The 17,850-nt window shown below is 42.8% G+C and overlaps 1 protein-coding gene across 11 annotated transcripts in view; it reads right to left on the reverse strand.

Moving 5' to 3' along the window:
- The window catches only part of ST3GAL3 (ST3 beta-galactoside alpha-2,3-sialyltransferase 3), a 191,007-nt gene that overhangs the window by 16,881 nt on the left and 156,276 nt on the right, over positions 1-17,850 (reverse strand). For 8 of the 11 annotated variants that reach the window (XR_015950826.1, XM_035123840.3, XM_035123842.3 and 5 more), the window contains one exon: positions 5,366-5,512. The exons of 1 other annotated variant lie outside the window; for it this stretch is intronic. Coding sequence is in view for 9 of the 10 variants with exons in the window: in XM_035123840.3 (XP_034979731.1) it covers positions 5,366-5,512 (147 nt within the window). In the remaining variant the exon portion in view is untranslated. Of the gene's footprint in view, positions 1-236; positions 3,521-5,365; positions 5,513-9,595; positions 17,794-17,850 lie in introns of those variants that run through there. 2 more of the 11 variants (XM_035123841.3, XM_088673315.1) reach the window with 2 other exon arrangements.

The raw sequence follows: 17,850 nt of genomic DNA on the forward strand, positions 1-17,850 counted from the left end.
GCTCATATCTCACAAAAAAACTGTCAAATGGCACCTGAAATTTTATTTCATAAGATTTTGTATACAAGCATTAAGGTGTTTTATTTTTATTTAATGAAAGTTCAGAGTTTGGGCTCCCTGCCCAACAGAGCAGGGCTCCCTGTACTCCCTCTCAGTGACCCTGAATATTAGATAAACACCTGTTTTTAAAAAACCCACACACCTCAACCATTTGGCTAAACAAAGTAGACAGAGTCTTTCACCAACAGCTTTATTTGCATAGGCATTGTGCACATCACCTTCACTGTAAGCACAATCTCTCAGCCAACTTTATGCTCATGAGGACCTAAGACGAAAGCTTGAATGTTCATATTTTTGGACCAAAACCAAGCACTTGCTCGCACTTTAGATTTTCCAGTATTAGGAGTTACATATGAATTAGCTGTGGGAAAGGTAAAGTCTTGGAAAGCTCCATGCATAGTGTTCCGCAAGCACCAACCAGCTAATTGTTGGGTTCTGCAAAGCCCTGTACACAGCATTTTGCAAGCACCAGCAATTACCTTAAAGTCTGGGCTTGTGCAACACTGTGCACCTAGCATCATACCATGGGGATGTGGCAGATAACGATATGGCCTTCTGCAAAGGTGGTTCCTGGTGTGAAAGCTCCAGCAACAGGGAGCTACTTTAAAAGGCATCTGGAGCAGGATAGGAGAGGCATCATTGCTCTCAGACATCTTCTGTCCACTGAGATCCACTAGTCTGCCAGATCCGTATTTAGGGATAAGGTTTTGCAGCTGCCATTTTTTTAAAAATATTTTTTATTAAATTTTCCAATTAAAACACAATTCAATTATTTCAATTATATCCAATTATACACATAATCGATTAAGCCAAATATTATGCCAAATCATAACAAATTTTAAACTTCCCTTGCTTCAATGTCTGGGGATTCTAGATTACTATTCACACTGCCATCCTAATCCTGATATCAAAATCTTGCTGTAGTCCACAATAATCTCAATTTTTCCCCCAACAGTCCCTCTAGATGTTTTCTTCTTTCTTTTGTCTTTGTTGCAGCTTCTGAGATAGGCATCAAACAAGATTTAACACATATCCATTCTTCCTGTGTGGGTTTTTTGTCCAGTCCAACCTTCCCATAAATCTCTCTTGATCTGGAGTGCCTTTCTTGCCGCGTCAACAGTCCGACACAAGCCAGCGCCATCTTGAACGCCTGAGATCGTATTCCATCTTCTTATAAACTGTCCGTCGATCGCAAGAGTACAGCTTTTTGGCGAAGAACAGCCAGTTCACATTATGCATAATCTCTTATAGGTGATTTATGGCTTTCCTCGCCTTTTAGCGGTTTTGCAGCTGCCATTCACTCTGCTGCAGGGCCGGCCCTACAGCCAGGCTGGGTGGCGCAGGGCACAATGGCGCCCGCCCGCTGGCCGGTCCGCCACGCAGCAGCACCTGTGGCAGCTGCGCTGCGCCCGCCCACCGCGCTGGGAAACGGGGCGGGGGGCGCCAGAGGGGAAACGGGGGGGGGCGCCAGAGGGATCTGTCGCTCCACAGCGCCAGGGGCGCTTAAGACGGCCCTGCTCTGCTGGACTCTTTATCTGAATCTACAGAGAAGAGGTGTTCTTATCTTGCATTAACAGTGCTCAGTGTTTACTAGTTTTGCTCATTTACTGCTTCCTGTCTGCACTGCTCCTAACCATCTCCCAGTGTTTCTAATTCTGGCAGTGGGCTGGATTGGCTACCTTTAAAGATCATGGTCACCATCATGGTAGGCAGGGGACCAGGACTAATACATTTGAAGTGGATGTCCAATAATGCCTGTTGACTATAAGGCTATTGATGAGGGATAGCTGCCTAGATTTTGGGGGAGATGTTTGATAACTATTACCATAAGGATGCAACTATGCAAATTTACTGAGTTCAGTGAGTCCTACCTGCTACATCTAGGCTTCCTGGATGCTTCCTGGATGATTTGCATACCTTCCTATGCATATAATTTACACCACAGATATGTAGCTGGTAGTCAGAAATGCATGATTTCACAGTAACATACTGTGCTTTCAGCATTTTTGCCCTTAAAAATCTGACAAAACCCTCAGCCTTACATAGTGCAGCAGGTAATAGAAAAAGGATATGTTTCTATCCTGAGGTTTTATTGCTCATGTCTTGGCACAGGAGGGGCCACCTCCACCCAGCTGCAAACAAATGCAATTCATTGGCTTTGTGTGTATTGAGAAGAAATTCCCTAGAGATGAGTCACTGGGTTTTAAAATGGTGTCCAGGGAGATGTCAAGCAGACATTGCGTGTAAATCAATGACACACCTTGCGTTAGGGAACACACACCGTAGCCTGCAGGTCTGTTCTCTCTAAGACACAGCACAATAGAATTGCCGGTTGATGGACATTCCCAGAGAGGCTCCTATTAATGACTGTGCACATGCGCGTGCAAGCAAATATACACTTTTGGGACTAGCAGTGAGAGAATTTTCAATTTATTCCTATTACGTAAAAACAATGGAGATTTGGGCTGGGGTTCTTTTACCTTCCTGAACTGAGTTTAGCAGAGAGGTATATATATTGTTCGGAGTACACAGACCTCTTTTATCAGTCTATTCCATCCTTCTCTCTGGTATCAGAACAGAAGTTCTAACAGAGCTGTACACAGGGCAGTACCAAGTGAAACGCAACAAGCAATTTCTTCTCATTTCCTAATATATCATGGTGGGGAACCTCTGGTCTGTGGGATGAATTGAGCCACTAGCTCTCCCTGTTTAGCACACAAGGCAATTTCCCCCAAACCACACCCAGCTGCCTTGGGGCAGGTGGAAATGCGGCTGCTGATCCATGAAGAAAGCTCGCTGAACTCCCTGTGCATAGACAGATGGGGGTGGAGGCATGCCTTTTTCCAGGAGCGGAAGTGGTTTCAATGAAACTACTGTCAATGGAAACCCTCCTGGAACAAGTTGAGCCCTCACCACATCAGAAAGCAGGTTTTGGCTCTTACGTCATTGTGATGTTAAGTGATTGACAGGTGGGCAACCTCACCCACCTGTCAAATTTGGCATGCAAAGCCAATCCTAAAAATGGGTCTTGTTGTACACTGGACTTTACTCCCCTGTCCTATGACAAAACAGTTTAGACTCAGGTCATTCATTCATGAAATAGTTGTTTTAGGCCTCAAAAATGTTACGCCTACCTTCCTGGATGAATCCCAAAGACTCATTTTAAAAGGCATAGGTTTTAAGTTCAAATGAAACTGTTCAAGGCTTTACTGTACATGTAAATATTACTACAGAATAGAAGAAAGAAAATTATATTCAACACACCCTCATTACCCTTCCCTCCCATTGTTATGGATAATTGTGTCCCAAGAGCTATGATGATTAATTTCCTCCTCTCTTTCACAACACGTATAAACCTTGCACCTATTTGGCACTAACACTGATGTTCAAAAAGCTTCAAAGTTTCATAGACAGAACTGGCTCTTTATGGCGTAGGGTGGGATATCCTGCCAACAAGCACCTGTAAAGTAAAAGGAGCATATAGAACCTTGCAAGTAAGGATACAACCTCAGCTGACTCAGTATCAAAAGGACAAAGCTGGTCTTTCCAGAGCACTGGTTATGAGAGACAATACATGTACTTTTACCATTGATCACTAATAGCACAACATTCTTCTCACCTCTTGGCATCTGCATAGTCTACTGATCATGGAACACCAGTCTTGCAGCACTACAAACTCTCACTTGTTACACCCCTGGGAAAAGGGGAAGATGACAAACCAACCACTGCCCCTTTTACCTTTCATCTTAATTCCCAAGAGGCTAACAATTACTAGCTGTCATTAATATTAAAAAGGCGAGGCAAGGCAGAAATGCAATCCCCTCTCATGTAGTTAGATTCCATAATATTATAAACAATTAGTCCAGAGGGGAGAAGAGAAGGCTAGAGAAGAATTAAATATTGATACTTGGGAACAGATGGCTCTGCTTGTATTAGGGGAAGTGAAACCTAAGAGAACTTGGGTTTGAGAGGTGAGGATTAGCCTGGTACCCACAGACCAAATAATAAGAAAAGGCAATCTACGTGGGAGATGACGTGAAAGCAATTCATTCTTCATACCTATTTCTAATGGTTCTGCATGTAATCAGGAATTCTTATGGGAAGACAGAGATACTTCATAAAGGCTGGTCATCCTCCTGCACCTTTGTCTACAGAGCTCCTCATATATTAGTAAGCAGCTCCTCCATTAGTATGGTTTGCAGGTCGAGGATGCTTTAATGTTGGACTCTACTGAAGTCTGGTCTGTCCATAACAGCTGCATTTGCCTGTCATTTCTACTGACAATCAGGTGCATCTCACAAATTACTCCCATTGCTCGGTCCCAGCTCCTGCCAACCTAGCAGTTCAAAAGCATGTTAAAGTGCAAGTAGATAAATAGGTACCGCTCTGGCGGGAAGGTAAACAGCGTTTCCGTGCGCTGCTCTGGTTCGCCAGAAGTGGCTTTGTCATGCTGGCGACATGACCCGGAAGCTGTACTCCGGCTCCCTTGGCCAGTAAAGCACGATGAGCGCCGCAACCCCAGAGTCGTTCGTGACTGGACTTAACTGTCAGGGGTCCTTTACCTTTATTGAAGACTGGTCTGTCCATAACAGCTGCATGTGCCTGTCATTTTTACTGACAAGCAGGTGTGTCTCACAGATTACTTTAGCCGGAGCAGCCACAAGGCAAATATTCATCTCCATAAAACTTTTTGCAGCAAAAGTAGTTCAAATATCAGACAAATTGTTTCACTGCTGAATGGGAGTAAGGAAGGGTAAGTAAATCTGTCCTGTCTTCTACACCAGAGGTGGAGAACCTTTTTCAACCTGAGGGACACATTCCCTCATGGACAACCTTCCACAGGCTCCATGCCACTGGTGAGCAGGGTCAGAGGCAAAAGTGAGTGGAGCAGCAAGTGTGACTCCAAAAGCACCTTAGAGAGTGCAGAGTGGGGCCACGGAAGGGTACAGTCTGGGAAGAGTCCTGAGAGCCAGACAGAATGGCCTGAATGGCTGCATCTGGCCCCTGGTCCTGTGGTAACCCACCCCCTGGTCCACATATTTAATGCACAGGGGAGTATACGGTAATCTGGTTTACAAAGAAGTGAATATCTAATTATTCCAAAATGGTACTCCACTGAAGTAAAAAAAAAAAAACAACCAAACAAGTTCTACAATAACATAAAGACTACCAAATTAATTGTGGAATGAGTACTCACAGCCCTCCCCCATTGTTTGTTTCCTGCACCTGGTATTCAGAGATATTCTGCTTCTGAACATGGATTTAGCTATCAAGACTACTGCCTACTGAACATAGAATACCTTACCTCTTTGATGGCAGACATCTTGATGTTCTCATAGTAATGTAGTGGTGCATTTGGAGAGCTCATGTCATAACCAAATCCAGCCACTGCTACCTCATCACAATTGTGGAGCACCATGGTTATTGCTACACTTCCCAGAGTAGGGATGTTCTGTGGAGGAAAGGGGAAGGAAGCACAATGCAAGCTATTAAGTTAAGTTTTCATTTTCTTAAGCAATAGCATTTTAATGGCACCCAACTGTGTGTGTGTGTGTGTGTGGAACTAGTGCAAATCCTTATTGGAGCAGAATGTGGGAGCGAGTTGCACACGGGAAACAGGAAGGAAGGATCCATGGCAATTGACAAGAAGAGGAAGGGAGTTAATTGAGAAGAGACAAATAGCTTTGCAGAACACAGACAGCAAGAGGGAAGGAGAAAAGAAAGGATTTCAACTGGAACGGCTATGGAATAACAAAGAGGTATCAAATACTTTCACAATAATCCCTGAGAGAAGAGCCATAGATCATAACTTTGACATTGAGTGTTGATGGCACACAGCAGCTTCAAAGCAACTGAGGGGAGTCTGACAAAGGAGCAGTGGGCTGGATTCAACTAAGTAGGTGTGCTAGCAAGAGTCAGTGCAATGAGTTCTGCTAGTGCAAGGAACTTTCCTCCCTCTCCTCCTCTCCCCCACAATTGGTTCAGTGTGGGAAGGATGGGGTCTTAAAAACCCCCAGAACAGCATGCAGGAGGAGGAGACATTAGATTATTCCACTGGGAAAGCTGGAATGCTTGTAGTGACGGAAGAGCACAATGTTGAATCCTTCCCAGGATCTTTAAACGAGGCCATTCTGTATTAATGGGTCATTTTATTTGTTGTTGGTTTACTTCCTGCTGTTAACAAAATGTGTTGGGAGCTGTTTAAAAAGTTGGGTTCTGTTGTTAATTAATTATTTAATAAGTAAAGGTCTATACATTCAAGGGCTAGAACAATAAGCCATTCGAGCTAATATGATAATAGCTATATGCGTGTCTTCCCTCTGCAGAAAGTTTCCAGTTACTCAGACTTCTTTCAGACGTTGGCACTAGCAAAAATCAGGAGTACCTTAATCTTTAGAGGACAGTACAAACTTCCGCCTTACTATGGTTCTGCCACTTGTCTCATTCCTCTCTCACTGCCTAGCTGCTCAAGGAAGAATCTGTAGTGCCAGTGACCTACCAAGGTGATCCTTAATGCAGAATATCTTGCTCCAGATTATGTCTGCCTTAGAGTAGGGGCATATAATTCAAAGCATTCTGAGGGTGACTTTTACACTTTTATTAATGTAAGACGGTGACATCAGTAGTTTGGCTAGCATTTTGTAACACTGTTTTGTCTGTATACAATAATTTTAAATGATTCATCCTAAACATTCCTTTGCCATCTTAAAAGATTTGATTTGCCCCATAAGGATAAATAACCAGGCCACTTACCCTTATGAATCCAAACATCTGAATTTCTACAGACAAAATGCAACACCTACTCTTATTTTTGTTTCCCATCTCACAAGTCTTTTTGCATCATCACCTCCCTGCTTCTGTTTATCTCACAGATCTATGTGCACCACCATTTCCCCCTTCACTCTTCCCTTTTACCATGTTTTCTTCTCTATCATTTGCTTCCTTATGTTTGTTCTTTCATGCTCACCTCAGTGACAACAACAGAACATAAAATCTCCACTCCCCCAACAATTCATATGCAGAGGGAATACAAACATACACACATCATTTGATCTGTATGCCGCCTTTCTAGTTAAAACCATGCTCAAGGTGGCTTACGACATGAATTTTTTTTATATAATTACAAATATAACACAAGTAGGTATGAACAATAAAAAAACACAACCAAAAGTATGCAACTAAATTGAACATGATTTCCATATAAATCATGGTAAGATCTAAAAATAAAGATACAAAAACTAATATCAATAACAGCAACAACCCCACCAACAACCCCTGCCCCTGCCCCACAAACAGTACTCCAACCTAGTAATCTGTTCAGCAACGTCAGCTTTTGTAGCTGGAGTCAGTCAGGGTCCCATCCTCCCAGGCCAGGTGGAAAAAGTCCTGCAAGGCAGGAGTAGGTTTTCTAGGACTCACAAGAAGCCATGCAGTGGGAGTGGCTTGTGGTTGCAGCAGGCATGCAGATTCTGGCAGCAGCACCTCACACCTCTAGATCCAAGAAGGAACAATGCAGATTACACAATTCTTCTATCTCCGCTATAACTGCTTGACTTGACCAGGGTAAGAAAGACCCACAAGTAATGGGTATTATTCAAGGGAGCTGCAAATAATCCATTGGGGGGGGCAACTGACCTGTGGGGTTTATGTTATGTCAACCTGTGCTAGTGAAAGCTTTATCACAGAGTTTATACGCAGCCCTGATTTTAAATCTTGGACCTCATGTTAGCAACCAAGTGTTCTGAGCAACAAGACTGCATGTCTTACACACCAGGAGGTCCCAAGCTGTGATCCACGGAATGCCAGTGTTGCAAGCTTCATTCAAATGGTCCACAGTGTGTCTTTGGCTTTGTGTTTGAAGGTGGGAGATGGGACATCCATTGCATTAAATATTCACATTTATTTTTATTGCTCCTTTTATTTCTTATATTCTACTTTAATGTATTACAAATTTCTATGGAATTAAAATTGCTACAACAGGGCGAAAAATCATCAAGTGGTCCACCAATACCTTCAGCAACTTTCAAATGATTCATGGGATGTGGGGGAGTTTGAAAATAGCTGACATACACATATACCAGTCGCAATGGAGAGAAGCAGAAGCAGTTTCAAGCATGGCATAGCAGTTACGGGATCAGTAGCTTCAGAACAGTGTACATCCTATGCATGGTGACACTATGACACCCGGTAACTAGCACCGCATTTCTGTAAAGCAAGGAGAGCAACATTTTCTGCAGCAGTGGGATTGATGTATGAGAAAATTCCTGTTCCTTCAGTGCCTTGCCAGCTTTATGGGGTGTGGGGGTCATTTCTATGTCACTGCTTTTCGGATTGGGAGGAAATGGTTGCAGTAAATTTCTTTGGAGAAATACCTGACACCTACATTGTGTATAGAGGTTTTAGTTGTTATTTGATCCAATGGTGGGGGACCGGCCACCTATAATGCTGATTCCTCAAAAGAATAATGAGCAAAATGTGATTTTTTTGGTCTAACAGTTGTCGCAAGTTTTCAAGACAGCTCTCTGCAATTTGTCTTGTTAAAACCAGCCAACTTTACATGGTTAACAACAGAGGGTTATAATCAACCTCCTTGCCTGAAAACCAGTTCCAGCCCCTAAAACGCAGCATCTAACACCCTTGCGGTCACTAGAAACACAATCAATGAGACTGACTATAAATCCAAGTAAACATACATACCGGTACCAACATACGAAACAACAAGACACAATTCTAACCAAACTTCTGAGGCTGGATGAAAATGAACATTAATGGGCTTTGACACCCCTAAGGAATGGCTGTTGGAGTTTCAAACCACAGTCCATTCTTGTCCCTGAAGCCCAGACTCTCAGCCCCCTTTGAGGTTCACATTTGTATCTGTCTGAGATCACTTGCAAGAATTAGTATTTTAAACTCTTTGGTTACTTCCAGAAGCCCTGTATATTGAGCATCCATCCATATTTGTTTGCATAAAGTTAGTGGGGAGGTTGTATGACATCAGTTATTTATTGAACATTCATTCTGATTTGTTTGCAGCGATGTTATAAGATGGTGTGGCAAGCGTTATCCCACATTTTCCAGTGCATGTACCTGCTACTTTCTTTATCATTAAAAAATCTGATTCTTTGTTTGTTGTGAAAGAGTACCAATTCAAACCTGAATTTGCTGGTATGTGATTGAATCCTACCCAAAAACAGCAAGCCTCTGGAAGGTCCCTTTGTTCAGGGAACATGTCTTGGCTGTGATCCACTTAAAAATAAGTATAATGTTGTACTTATAAATTTATAAGTATACATTCTGTATAACATAATGGATAACAATTAGCTTTACAGTATTTCTATTCGAATTGTCTTACAGGTATTAACTTAGGTTTTCCAGCTTCTAAACAGTCATTAAAATATTTATTGACAATACAGCAATTATTCACAAATGTTTTTAAAGAGCAGCTTTCAATTGATAAAATTTGAAACCAACACTAAGTTAATATGCCAGTAAAGTCAGCCAAGATATCATAATACATCTATATTGGGGGGGGGGGTTAGAACATTTGGATTTTAGCAACATTTATTCTTCCGCAAGTAATACCCACATGCAGTCTCACAAATGGAGTGGCAATCCTTTGCCAAGTGCTTGTTGGGTAGATCTTTTTAGCAAAAGCAATTGTATTAAAGCCTGTCTCAGACCACAAACATGCCTTTAGGACCATACATGTCAAGGCCATGATGAAAGGCACCATAGGTATTCCTACCTCTTCTTTAGATATATCCAACATCCAGTAATTCTAGCCAGGTGGTTGAGCTTTCCTTCTATCACTTTTGGGTAGAGAAAAAGTTACTTAAGTTTTGTGTATGAAAGCATTTTCACTATTAAATAGATATGGTAAGTGTGTGAAACTCCGTATGACATCAGAGAAAGGTAAATGAGAATCCATGAAATAAAAATGGCTTATTTATTATTTTAAAAAAAGCACAGAAAACCTCTGACAAGGTTTCAGAAGCTTCCACCGTGCTGTGCAAGACTATGCATTTGTTCAAGACATCATAAGGGATGAAGGAATTGACACTACCTTGCATATGTGAAGTAAAGGATCTAACAAAAGCAAGGAATAAGAGGGCTAATTGATGGAAAACTTAGCATGTATGATGAGCAGTCTGAAGGTGACCCAGAAGGACTACTTCTCATGAGGTGGAAGGCCATCAGACCAGAGCAGCTCTCAGCACAGCTGAATGATAGGTAAATAAGCTGTGCTGATAACAGAACTGAGTGTTCCTCATTATACAGACACTATTTTAATTGAGAACATGAGTGACTGCTGTGCCTGTGGGGGAAATCCTCCTGTTCAACAAAGCATCACAAAGGCTGACCAATTGGCACATGGTCCAGTCATGAAGTATAATGCAGAAAAGGCAAAAATCAATGCTGGTTTGGAGAACCAGAGAACCAAACAGCACATTTGTGACTAGTGTAAAAATATCTGCAATTTTGATATCTTAACCCCTAATCATGTTGGGGTTGTACCCCACAGATGAACCTGGAGTAGAAATAATATTAAATCTATTGGCAAGGGTATCAAGCAACATTTTATAAATTTTCTGGCAAGTAGAGAACTGCTCATATGCTGTAACCATACTTCTGGATTTTTACCAGTCATTCTGAAGCTACTAAATACAATTAAAATAACTTTGTAAGAGATGCACCTTTATTTGAAAAAGTACATCCTTTAATGCAAGAGTGTGGAACCTCCGACCACCAGGCTTAATTAGGCCCACCAGCCCTTCCCCCATTTCACCTGCCTGGACATTTCGGTCAAGTCACACCCACCTGTCCCACATCTGATGTCATTGGCTCCGAAGCACCCTCTCCGATTGCATGGAGCCCGGACAGCCCCATGGTTTTCAATGGATCTGAGGGCAATGAAACAATCGCTGAGACGGCTAGAGCGCCGGTGGCGGATAACTCATTCTGAATCTGACTGGACACGGGTTAGAGCTCAATGTCGAGCCTACCAAGTGGCGGTAGCGACGGCGAAGAAGACTTTCTTCACCGCCTCTATTGCATCTGCAGAAAACAGCAGCAGGAGACTTTTTCAGGTGGTTCGCAGTTTAGTGGAACCACCTGCTCCATCGGGGCCCAGTTCGGGCCGCATGATCTCCTGCAAGTTTTTTGCAGATAAAGTCGCTCAGATTCGGGAAGAGGTAGACTCCACCGTGGGAGCAGGGCCGGGGCGGGGGAGTGCTAGAGTACTGTCTAGTCCAGTTGCGTGGGATCAATTCCAATCTGTTACGTCCAAGGGTGTGGACAGGCTGCTTGGATGAGTGAAACCAACCACCTGTCTCCTTGATCCATGCCCACCCTGGCTTATTAAAGCTAGCCGGGAATGGCTGGGCGATGGGCTTCACGGGTTGGTGAATGCTTCTCTCTGTGAGGGAGCCTTCCCAGACCTGTTGAAAGAGGCGGTTATTAAACCACTTCTTAAAAAACCATCTTTAGGTGCGGCCAATATGGCCAACTATCGCACAGTCTCAAATCTTCCATTCTTGGGCAAGGTGATTGAGCGAGTGGTTGCTGAACAACTCCAGACATGCCTGGAAGAAGCGGACCATTTGGATCCCTTCCAGTCGGGATTCAGGCCTCATCATGGGACTGAAACTGCCTTGGTCGCACTGGTTGATGATCTTCGGCGGGCTAGGCACAAAAGTGAGAGTTGTTTCCTAGTTCTGCTGGATCTCTCAGCGGCTTTTGACACCATCAACCATAACATCCTTCTGCACGGCCTAAAGGGGTTGGGAGCTGGGGGCACTGTCATACAGTGGTTCCGCTCCTTCCTCCTGGGCCGCGTTCAGAAAGTGGTGGTGGGGGATGAGTGTTCGGACCCCTGGGCTCTTACTTGTGGGGTGCCTCAGGGCTCTGTCCTCTCCCCCATGCTTTTTAACATCTTCATGCAGCGCTGGGAGAGATCATCAGGGGGTTTGGGCTGGGTGTTCATCAGTATGTGGATGGTACCCAGCCCTACCTCTCTTTTAAATCAGAACCAGTAAAGGCGGTGAAGGTCCTGTGTGAGTGCCTGGAGGCGGTTGGAGGATAGATGGCGGCTAACAGATTGAGGTTGAATCCTGACAAGACAGAAGTACTGTTTGTGGGGGACAGGAGGCGGGCAGATGTGGAGGACTCCCTGGTCCTGAATGGGGTAACTGTACCCCTGAAGGACCAGGTGCGCAGCCTGGGAGTCATTCTGGACTCACAGCTGTCCATGGAGGCGCAGGTCAAATCTGTGTCCAGAGCAGCTGTCTATCAGCTCCATCTGGTACGCAGGCTGAGAACCTACCTACCTGCAGACTGTCTCGCCAGAGTGGTGCATGCTTTCGGTATCTCCCGCTTGGACTACTGCAATGCGCTCTACGTGGGGCTACCTTTGAAGGTGACCCGGAAACTACAACTAATCCAGAATGTGGCAGCTAGACTGGTGACTGGGAGCGGCTGCCGAGACCACGTAACACCGGTTTTGAAAGATCTACATTGGCTCCCAGTACGTTTACGAGTACAGTTCAAAGTGTTGGTGCTGACCTTTAAAGCCCTTAATGGCCTCGGTCCAGTATACCTGAAGGAGCGTCTCCACCCCCATCGTTCTGCCCGGACACTGAGGTCCAGTACCGAGGGCCTTCTGGTGGTTCCCTTGTTGCGAGAAGCCAAGTTGCAGGGAACCAGGCAGAGGGCCTTCTCAGTGGTGGCGCCCGCCCTGTGGAACACCCTCCCATCAGATGTCAAAGAGAAAAACAGCTACCAGATTTTTAGAAGACATCTGAAGGCAGCCCTGTTTAGGGAGGCTTTTAATGTTTAATGGATTATTTCATTTCATTTCTCTGTTGGAAGCCGCCCAGAGTGGCTGGGGAAACCCAGCCAGATGGGCGGGGTATAAATAATAAAATAATAATAATAATAATAATAATAATAATAATAATAATAATAATATATCACATAATGTGCCAATCAGGTGCTTGGTGGCACATGCAAGGCCCTGTGGCAAAGGGCTTCACAAAACTGACAATCAGCAAGGCCCCTTGCAAAGTGTTCCACAAGATCGGACTGGTGGAGACTTTGCCATAGGCTTCACAAGACAACAGCTGGTTGTCAGGTCTTCCAGAGTCCTTTGAAAGGTGTTTTGTGGGCTGTGCATTTCAAAATGCTTCATTTGCCACCCTCCTTCAAATGAAAGGACATATATTTTAAATTATTGTATATTTTATTTTAGAAAATTTATGCCCTGACTTTCAGTCCCCAAATGGACCTCAAGTTGGTGTTCTTATTAAAATAATAAATTACATTAAATAATATAGATGTGTGAGGATATTAGGATATTATTTTAATAAGAAAAGTTGGTTTTCTTATTAAAATAATAAATTACATTAAATAATATAGATGTGTGGGGATATTAGGCAGAGTGTGACATGATGATGCCTCAAATTTCACTAGCACAATTTTACATTAAAAACTGTTTGAGCAGCTTGAATAGTTGTTTAATTGTCAATAACAATTTAATGACTGATCACAATTCATTAATCTAGCATCCACAAGGAACTGTTCTGTTCATAAATAATACATACTGTATTTTCCAAAATTCACAAAGTTGGAATTCTTTGTAAACAAAGCAAGTGCAAGTGTGTTTGCTTGACCGCCTTGCTTCCTAACTGAAGCAGAGTGGAATTGTATAAACTCAACAGTTTATTACTGCAAATGTGCTCTACCATGTTCAGTAGATCACAGTTAAAACATAGGCATGTGAAAGTTGTTTAAAATAATATGGATCCCTTTTAAAAATAATATGCATGAAGTGACCTCATGCAAATATTAGTCCAGGACATCTGTTCTCTTTCTGCATATGAGTTTCTCCTAAATATGTTTCTAATGAGAGACAACCCTTTTCCTAAAAATGGAAAGATCTCACAAAGTTAATTTGTGATCCAAGCTCAATATGCCCGCCAAATTTTCACTTACATTGGAAGTGATGCTAGACCGTGGAGTGTCACTAGGGGAATATGTGAGGTGGAGTTGGGGTTCAGTCTGAGTTGATAACTATATATAGTTGACAGATTTAATGGCTCAGTACAAGTTAAAAAAAGACTTTCAAGAAGAACTGTTGAAATCCACCTCTACTTCATAAATGTATGGAGCCAAATAGAGAAGATCTGAAGAAGACAGGATTTCCAAACATTGGAGCACACACAAAATATCTATACAAACACTTTGGCAGAATACTAATTCTCACCACCATGCTGCTGCAGTCTTTCAATCATGCCTCCTCTCTGTTAAGTGCAGCAGAATTGAAACCCTAGAGGAGGGAACTGGAAGATGGATGGAAGAGAATAGGACAGTTATGTTCTGGGAAAGAGTCTGGTAACCACATGAATAAAGTAGAACTGGGATAGAAGTTCTACTGATTTAAAGCAGAAGCACTTCTTTACTCAAAGCCTGTTGGCTTATACTGGCAGCAGCAGGCTTAAAACCTGCAGGAATTACTGGTGCAACTTCTACCACTGCTGGCCAATATGAATCCTGCTAGACTGCCTCCCAACACCAAAGGGCCCATCATGGGCTATATACCATTATGCCTAAACTACAAAACAGCTGAGAAGTGATGATTCTGTGAATCTCACAGTCTCCCTGACCTCAGAGGTTAATCCCCAAGGGTGTGAGGGATGTCAGAACATGACAGAGATATAAATCCATGACTTGAAACATAACACTAAATCTGTAGTATGCAGTTTCTCTAGGCAAGGTTGAAGTGCCTTGAGGGAGAAAAATTCAGTCTTATTCACAAGAGGCCCAAAATACAACTCCCTGCCATTGCCATGACAATCAAACAATCACAGAATATGTTTCCAAAGAGGGTGGAGATCAATCATGCATTATCTTCAGGTCTTCATGAAATGGTGAATAGTATCAATTTCTATTTTAAGATTTGTCAAACAAAAATGAAAAGTCAGGAAACTGTGAATGCACTATACACAAATGATTTAAAAATGAGAATGCAGATGAAGAACTTGATGCAATTAGGCTTCATGATTTCTAAATAGTCTGATGATTTTGATGTCCACCTTACAAGGAGCTTCCTCATATAACTCATAAAGTCTACTGGCATCTAAGTGAGAATAAAGTTTTATTGGCTTTTGTGTATGGTGGGGGAGTCACCAATGCTGCCCTGCACATTCAAAACAAGAGGAAGAGGCCAGGCATAAATAACCGAGAATCACAGACAGTACAAAAAACTTTAGACAATGGGGTAAATCTATTCCAGGTCATAAGATGACCCCATGAAGCTCCTGTAACTCACATTAATTGGTTTTCGCCAAATAAAAGAATTGCCGTTAGCACTTGAATTCTGATCAGCTCCTCAGTGAGGATATTGACAACCGTGAGTGTTTCTTAATTGTGTTGTCACTGCCAATGGGGAGGGAAATGGTGCCTTCTTGGCTGCAATGACAGAGCATCAGAGCAGACAGGTTTCTCTAACCCACTCTTCAGCAATGTGGGAAAATTACATCCTTCCACTAGAATGAAGAGAATGTGATTTTCCTCCCAATCAATAGTGGTAAAAAACATTTAGAAACACACACACTAGTAGTCATGGGAAGTTAAAGGGCCCTGAATGATGCCCCCCATCACCCCGCTGGTCTCACTTCCCCATTGCAATCTGGATGGCTGGTGGGTGAAGGAAAACGAGGAACAGAGAGAAGAGGGAAAGAAGGAACAAGAATGGGGTGTGGTGATCTGCTTGACTCCCTGTGAAAGGATGGTAAAGAATGGTACATTGACATCAAAGGGCCATGCAGAGCAGAGAGCAAGCTGAGCCCTTGTGGCTTGAGTGAAGGGGTAGTGGCAACCAGCCATATCATTTCCAGAGTAGCAAGGAGCTTGGAGACAGCTTCTGTTGCCCTCAGGCTGTGTATCAAGATCCCCTCTTTCTGTCTCCCACCTGTAAATAAATTTTACCAATTCTAAATGAATTTTCCAATTTATTGTCACCAATTAATTCATTTCACTTTCAAAAATCAGTAAAGTACTTCATTTTTATTACTGCTGACACTACTATTATCTTAACCCTGAGCTTTTGACACCTGAGATTTGTATTTTTAGGACCCACCTTATTCTTGTATCTAAGTTCTTTTGTACTGTTTTAAATATTGTGTAATATTATGTTTTAAGAGATGTAACTCACTGGGGCCTTAGGGTGAAGGGTGAGTACTAAACTTTGACAATTCTAATAATAGTAAGTAACCAAGAAATACATTAACAGATAAATGTGCATGGTAGGAGTTGTAAGTCAGCAGCATCCAGAGGGCACCATGTTTGCTACCCCTGTTTTAATGGTTAAGAGCATTAGAAGAGCCCTGCTGGATCAGATCAAAGGCACCCTGTTTGCACCTGTGTAACCAGATGCCTATGGGAAGCCTGAAAGCAGGATCTGAGTGCAACAGCACTCTTTCTATTGATGATTCCCAGAAACTGGTATTCAGAGGCATACTGCCTCAGATGCTAGATGCAAAACCATTGATAGCCCTATTCTCCATTAATTTGCCTAATTCCCTTTTAAAGCCATCCAAGTTGGTGGCCATCACTACATCCAGTGGAAATATATTTAATAGATTATGTGCTGTGTGAAGAAGCACTTCTTTTTGTTTGCCCTGGAGTCAGCTACATTGGACATTAGACAGGTGGGAAAAGTCTATCTATCTACTTTCTTCCCACAATTGATACTTCTATACACCTTTTTCCATGTTCCCACTTACCGGTACTTGCTTTCCCCCCTGAACTAAAAACCACCTTTCTTCAAAGGGGAGTTGCTCCAGCCCCTTAATCATTTTCCTTGCCCCTTTCTTCACCTTTTCCAGTTCTACAATAGCCTTTCTGAGGTGCTGTGACCAGAAGCACACACAGTATTCCAAGTGCAGTCACACTGTATAATTGAAAAACAGCACTATCCTCTTGGCAGTTTTATTTTCAAGCCTTTCCCTAATGATCCTCAAGATGGAATTTGCCTTTTACACAGCTGCTGCACACTGGGTCAACAGGGTAATCAATATCCATCATAACCCTGAGGTCTCCCTTCCTTGTCACTCGCCACCAGTTCAGACCCCATTGGCATGTACATGAAATTAGGATTTCTTGCCCCAATATGCATCACTTCACATTTGCTTACATTGAATCACATATCACTCATTCACTCAATTTGGAAATATCCTTTTAGAGTTACTTGCAATTACTTTTTGTTTTTATCAACCTGAACAATTTGGGGTCATCATCAAACTTGACCATATCAGTTCTCACCTTGACTCCAAGTAATTTATAGTCAAGTTAGAAAGCATAGCTCCTAAGAATGATACTTGGGGACCCCCACTTCTTACATTCCTCTGCTGTATGTAGTGTCCATTTATTCTATTCTCTGCTTTCCGTTCTTTATCCAGTTGCTGATCCATAAGGGGACCTGTTGAGGGGGGCATAGCCACAAAGGAAAGAAGATGGCCACTTAAACTATGCTCCAAGGACAAGAAAAAATAGCTTGGAGCAAAAGCCCCTGCTGTCTAAAAACCCCAAACTGTGAAGAAAGGAAAGAAGAATGTGAAAGGATTAAGAAAAGCTGAAAAGACACTCAGTTCTTCCTTCCTTTCGTACCCTTCAACAAGGACCCCAATGCAGGCCGCAGCCAAGATGGTGCCACCATCAAAAGAGCCCTCTTCCTCCCTGGAGAAAGAAAATGGTAACAATATATTAAAAGAAGAATTTGCAGCACAACAAGAA

This window comes from Zootoca vivipara, chromosome 7 (genome assembly GCF_965207765.1).
Source record: "Zootoca vivipara chromosome 7, rZooViv2.hap1.1, whole genome shotgun sequence".
Classification (NCBI taxonomy): Eukaryota; Metazoa; Chordata; class Lepidosauria; order Squamata; family Lacertidae; genus Zootoca; species Zootoca vivipara.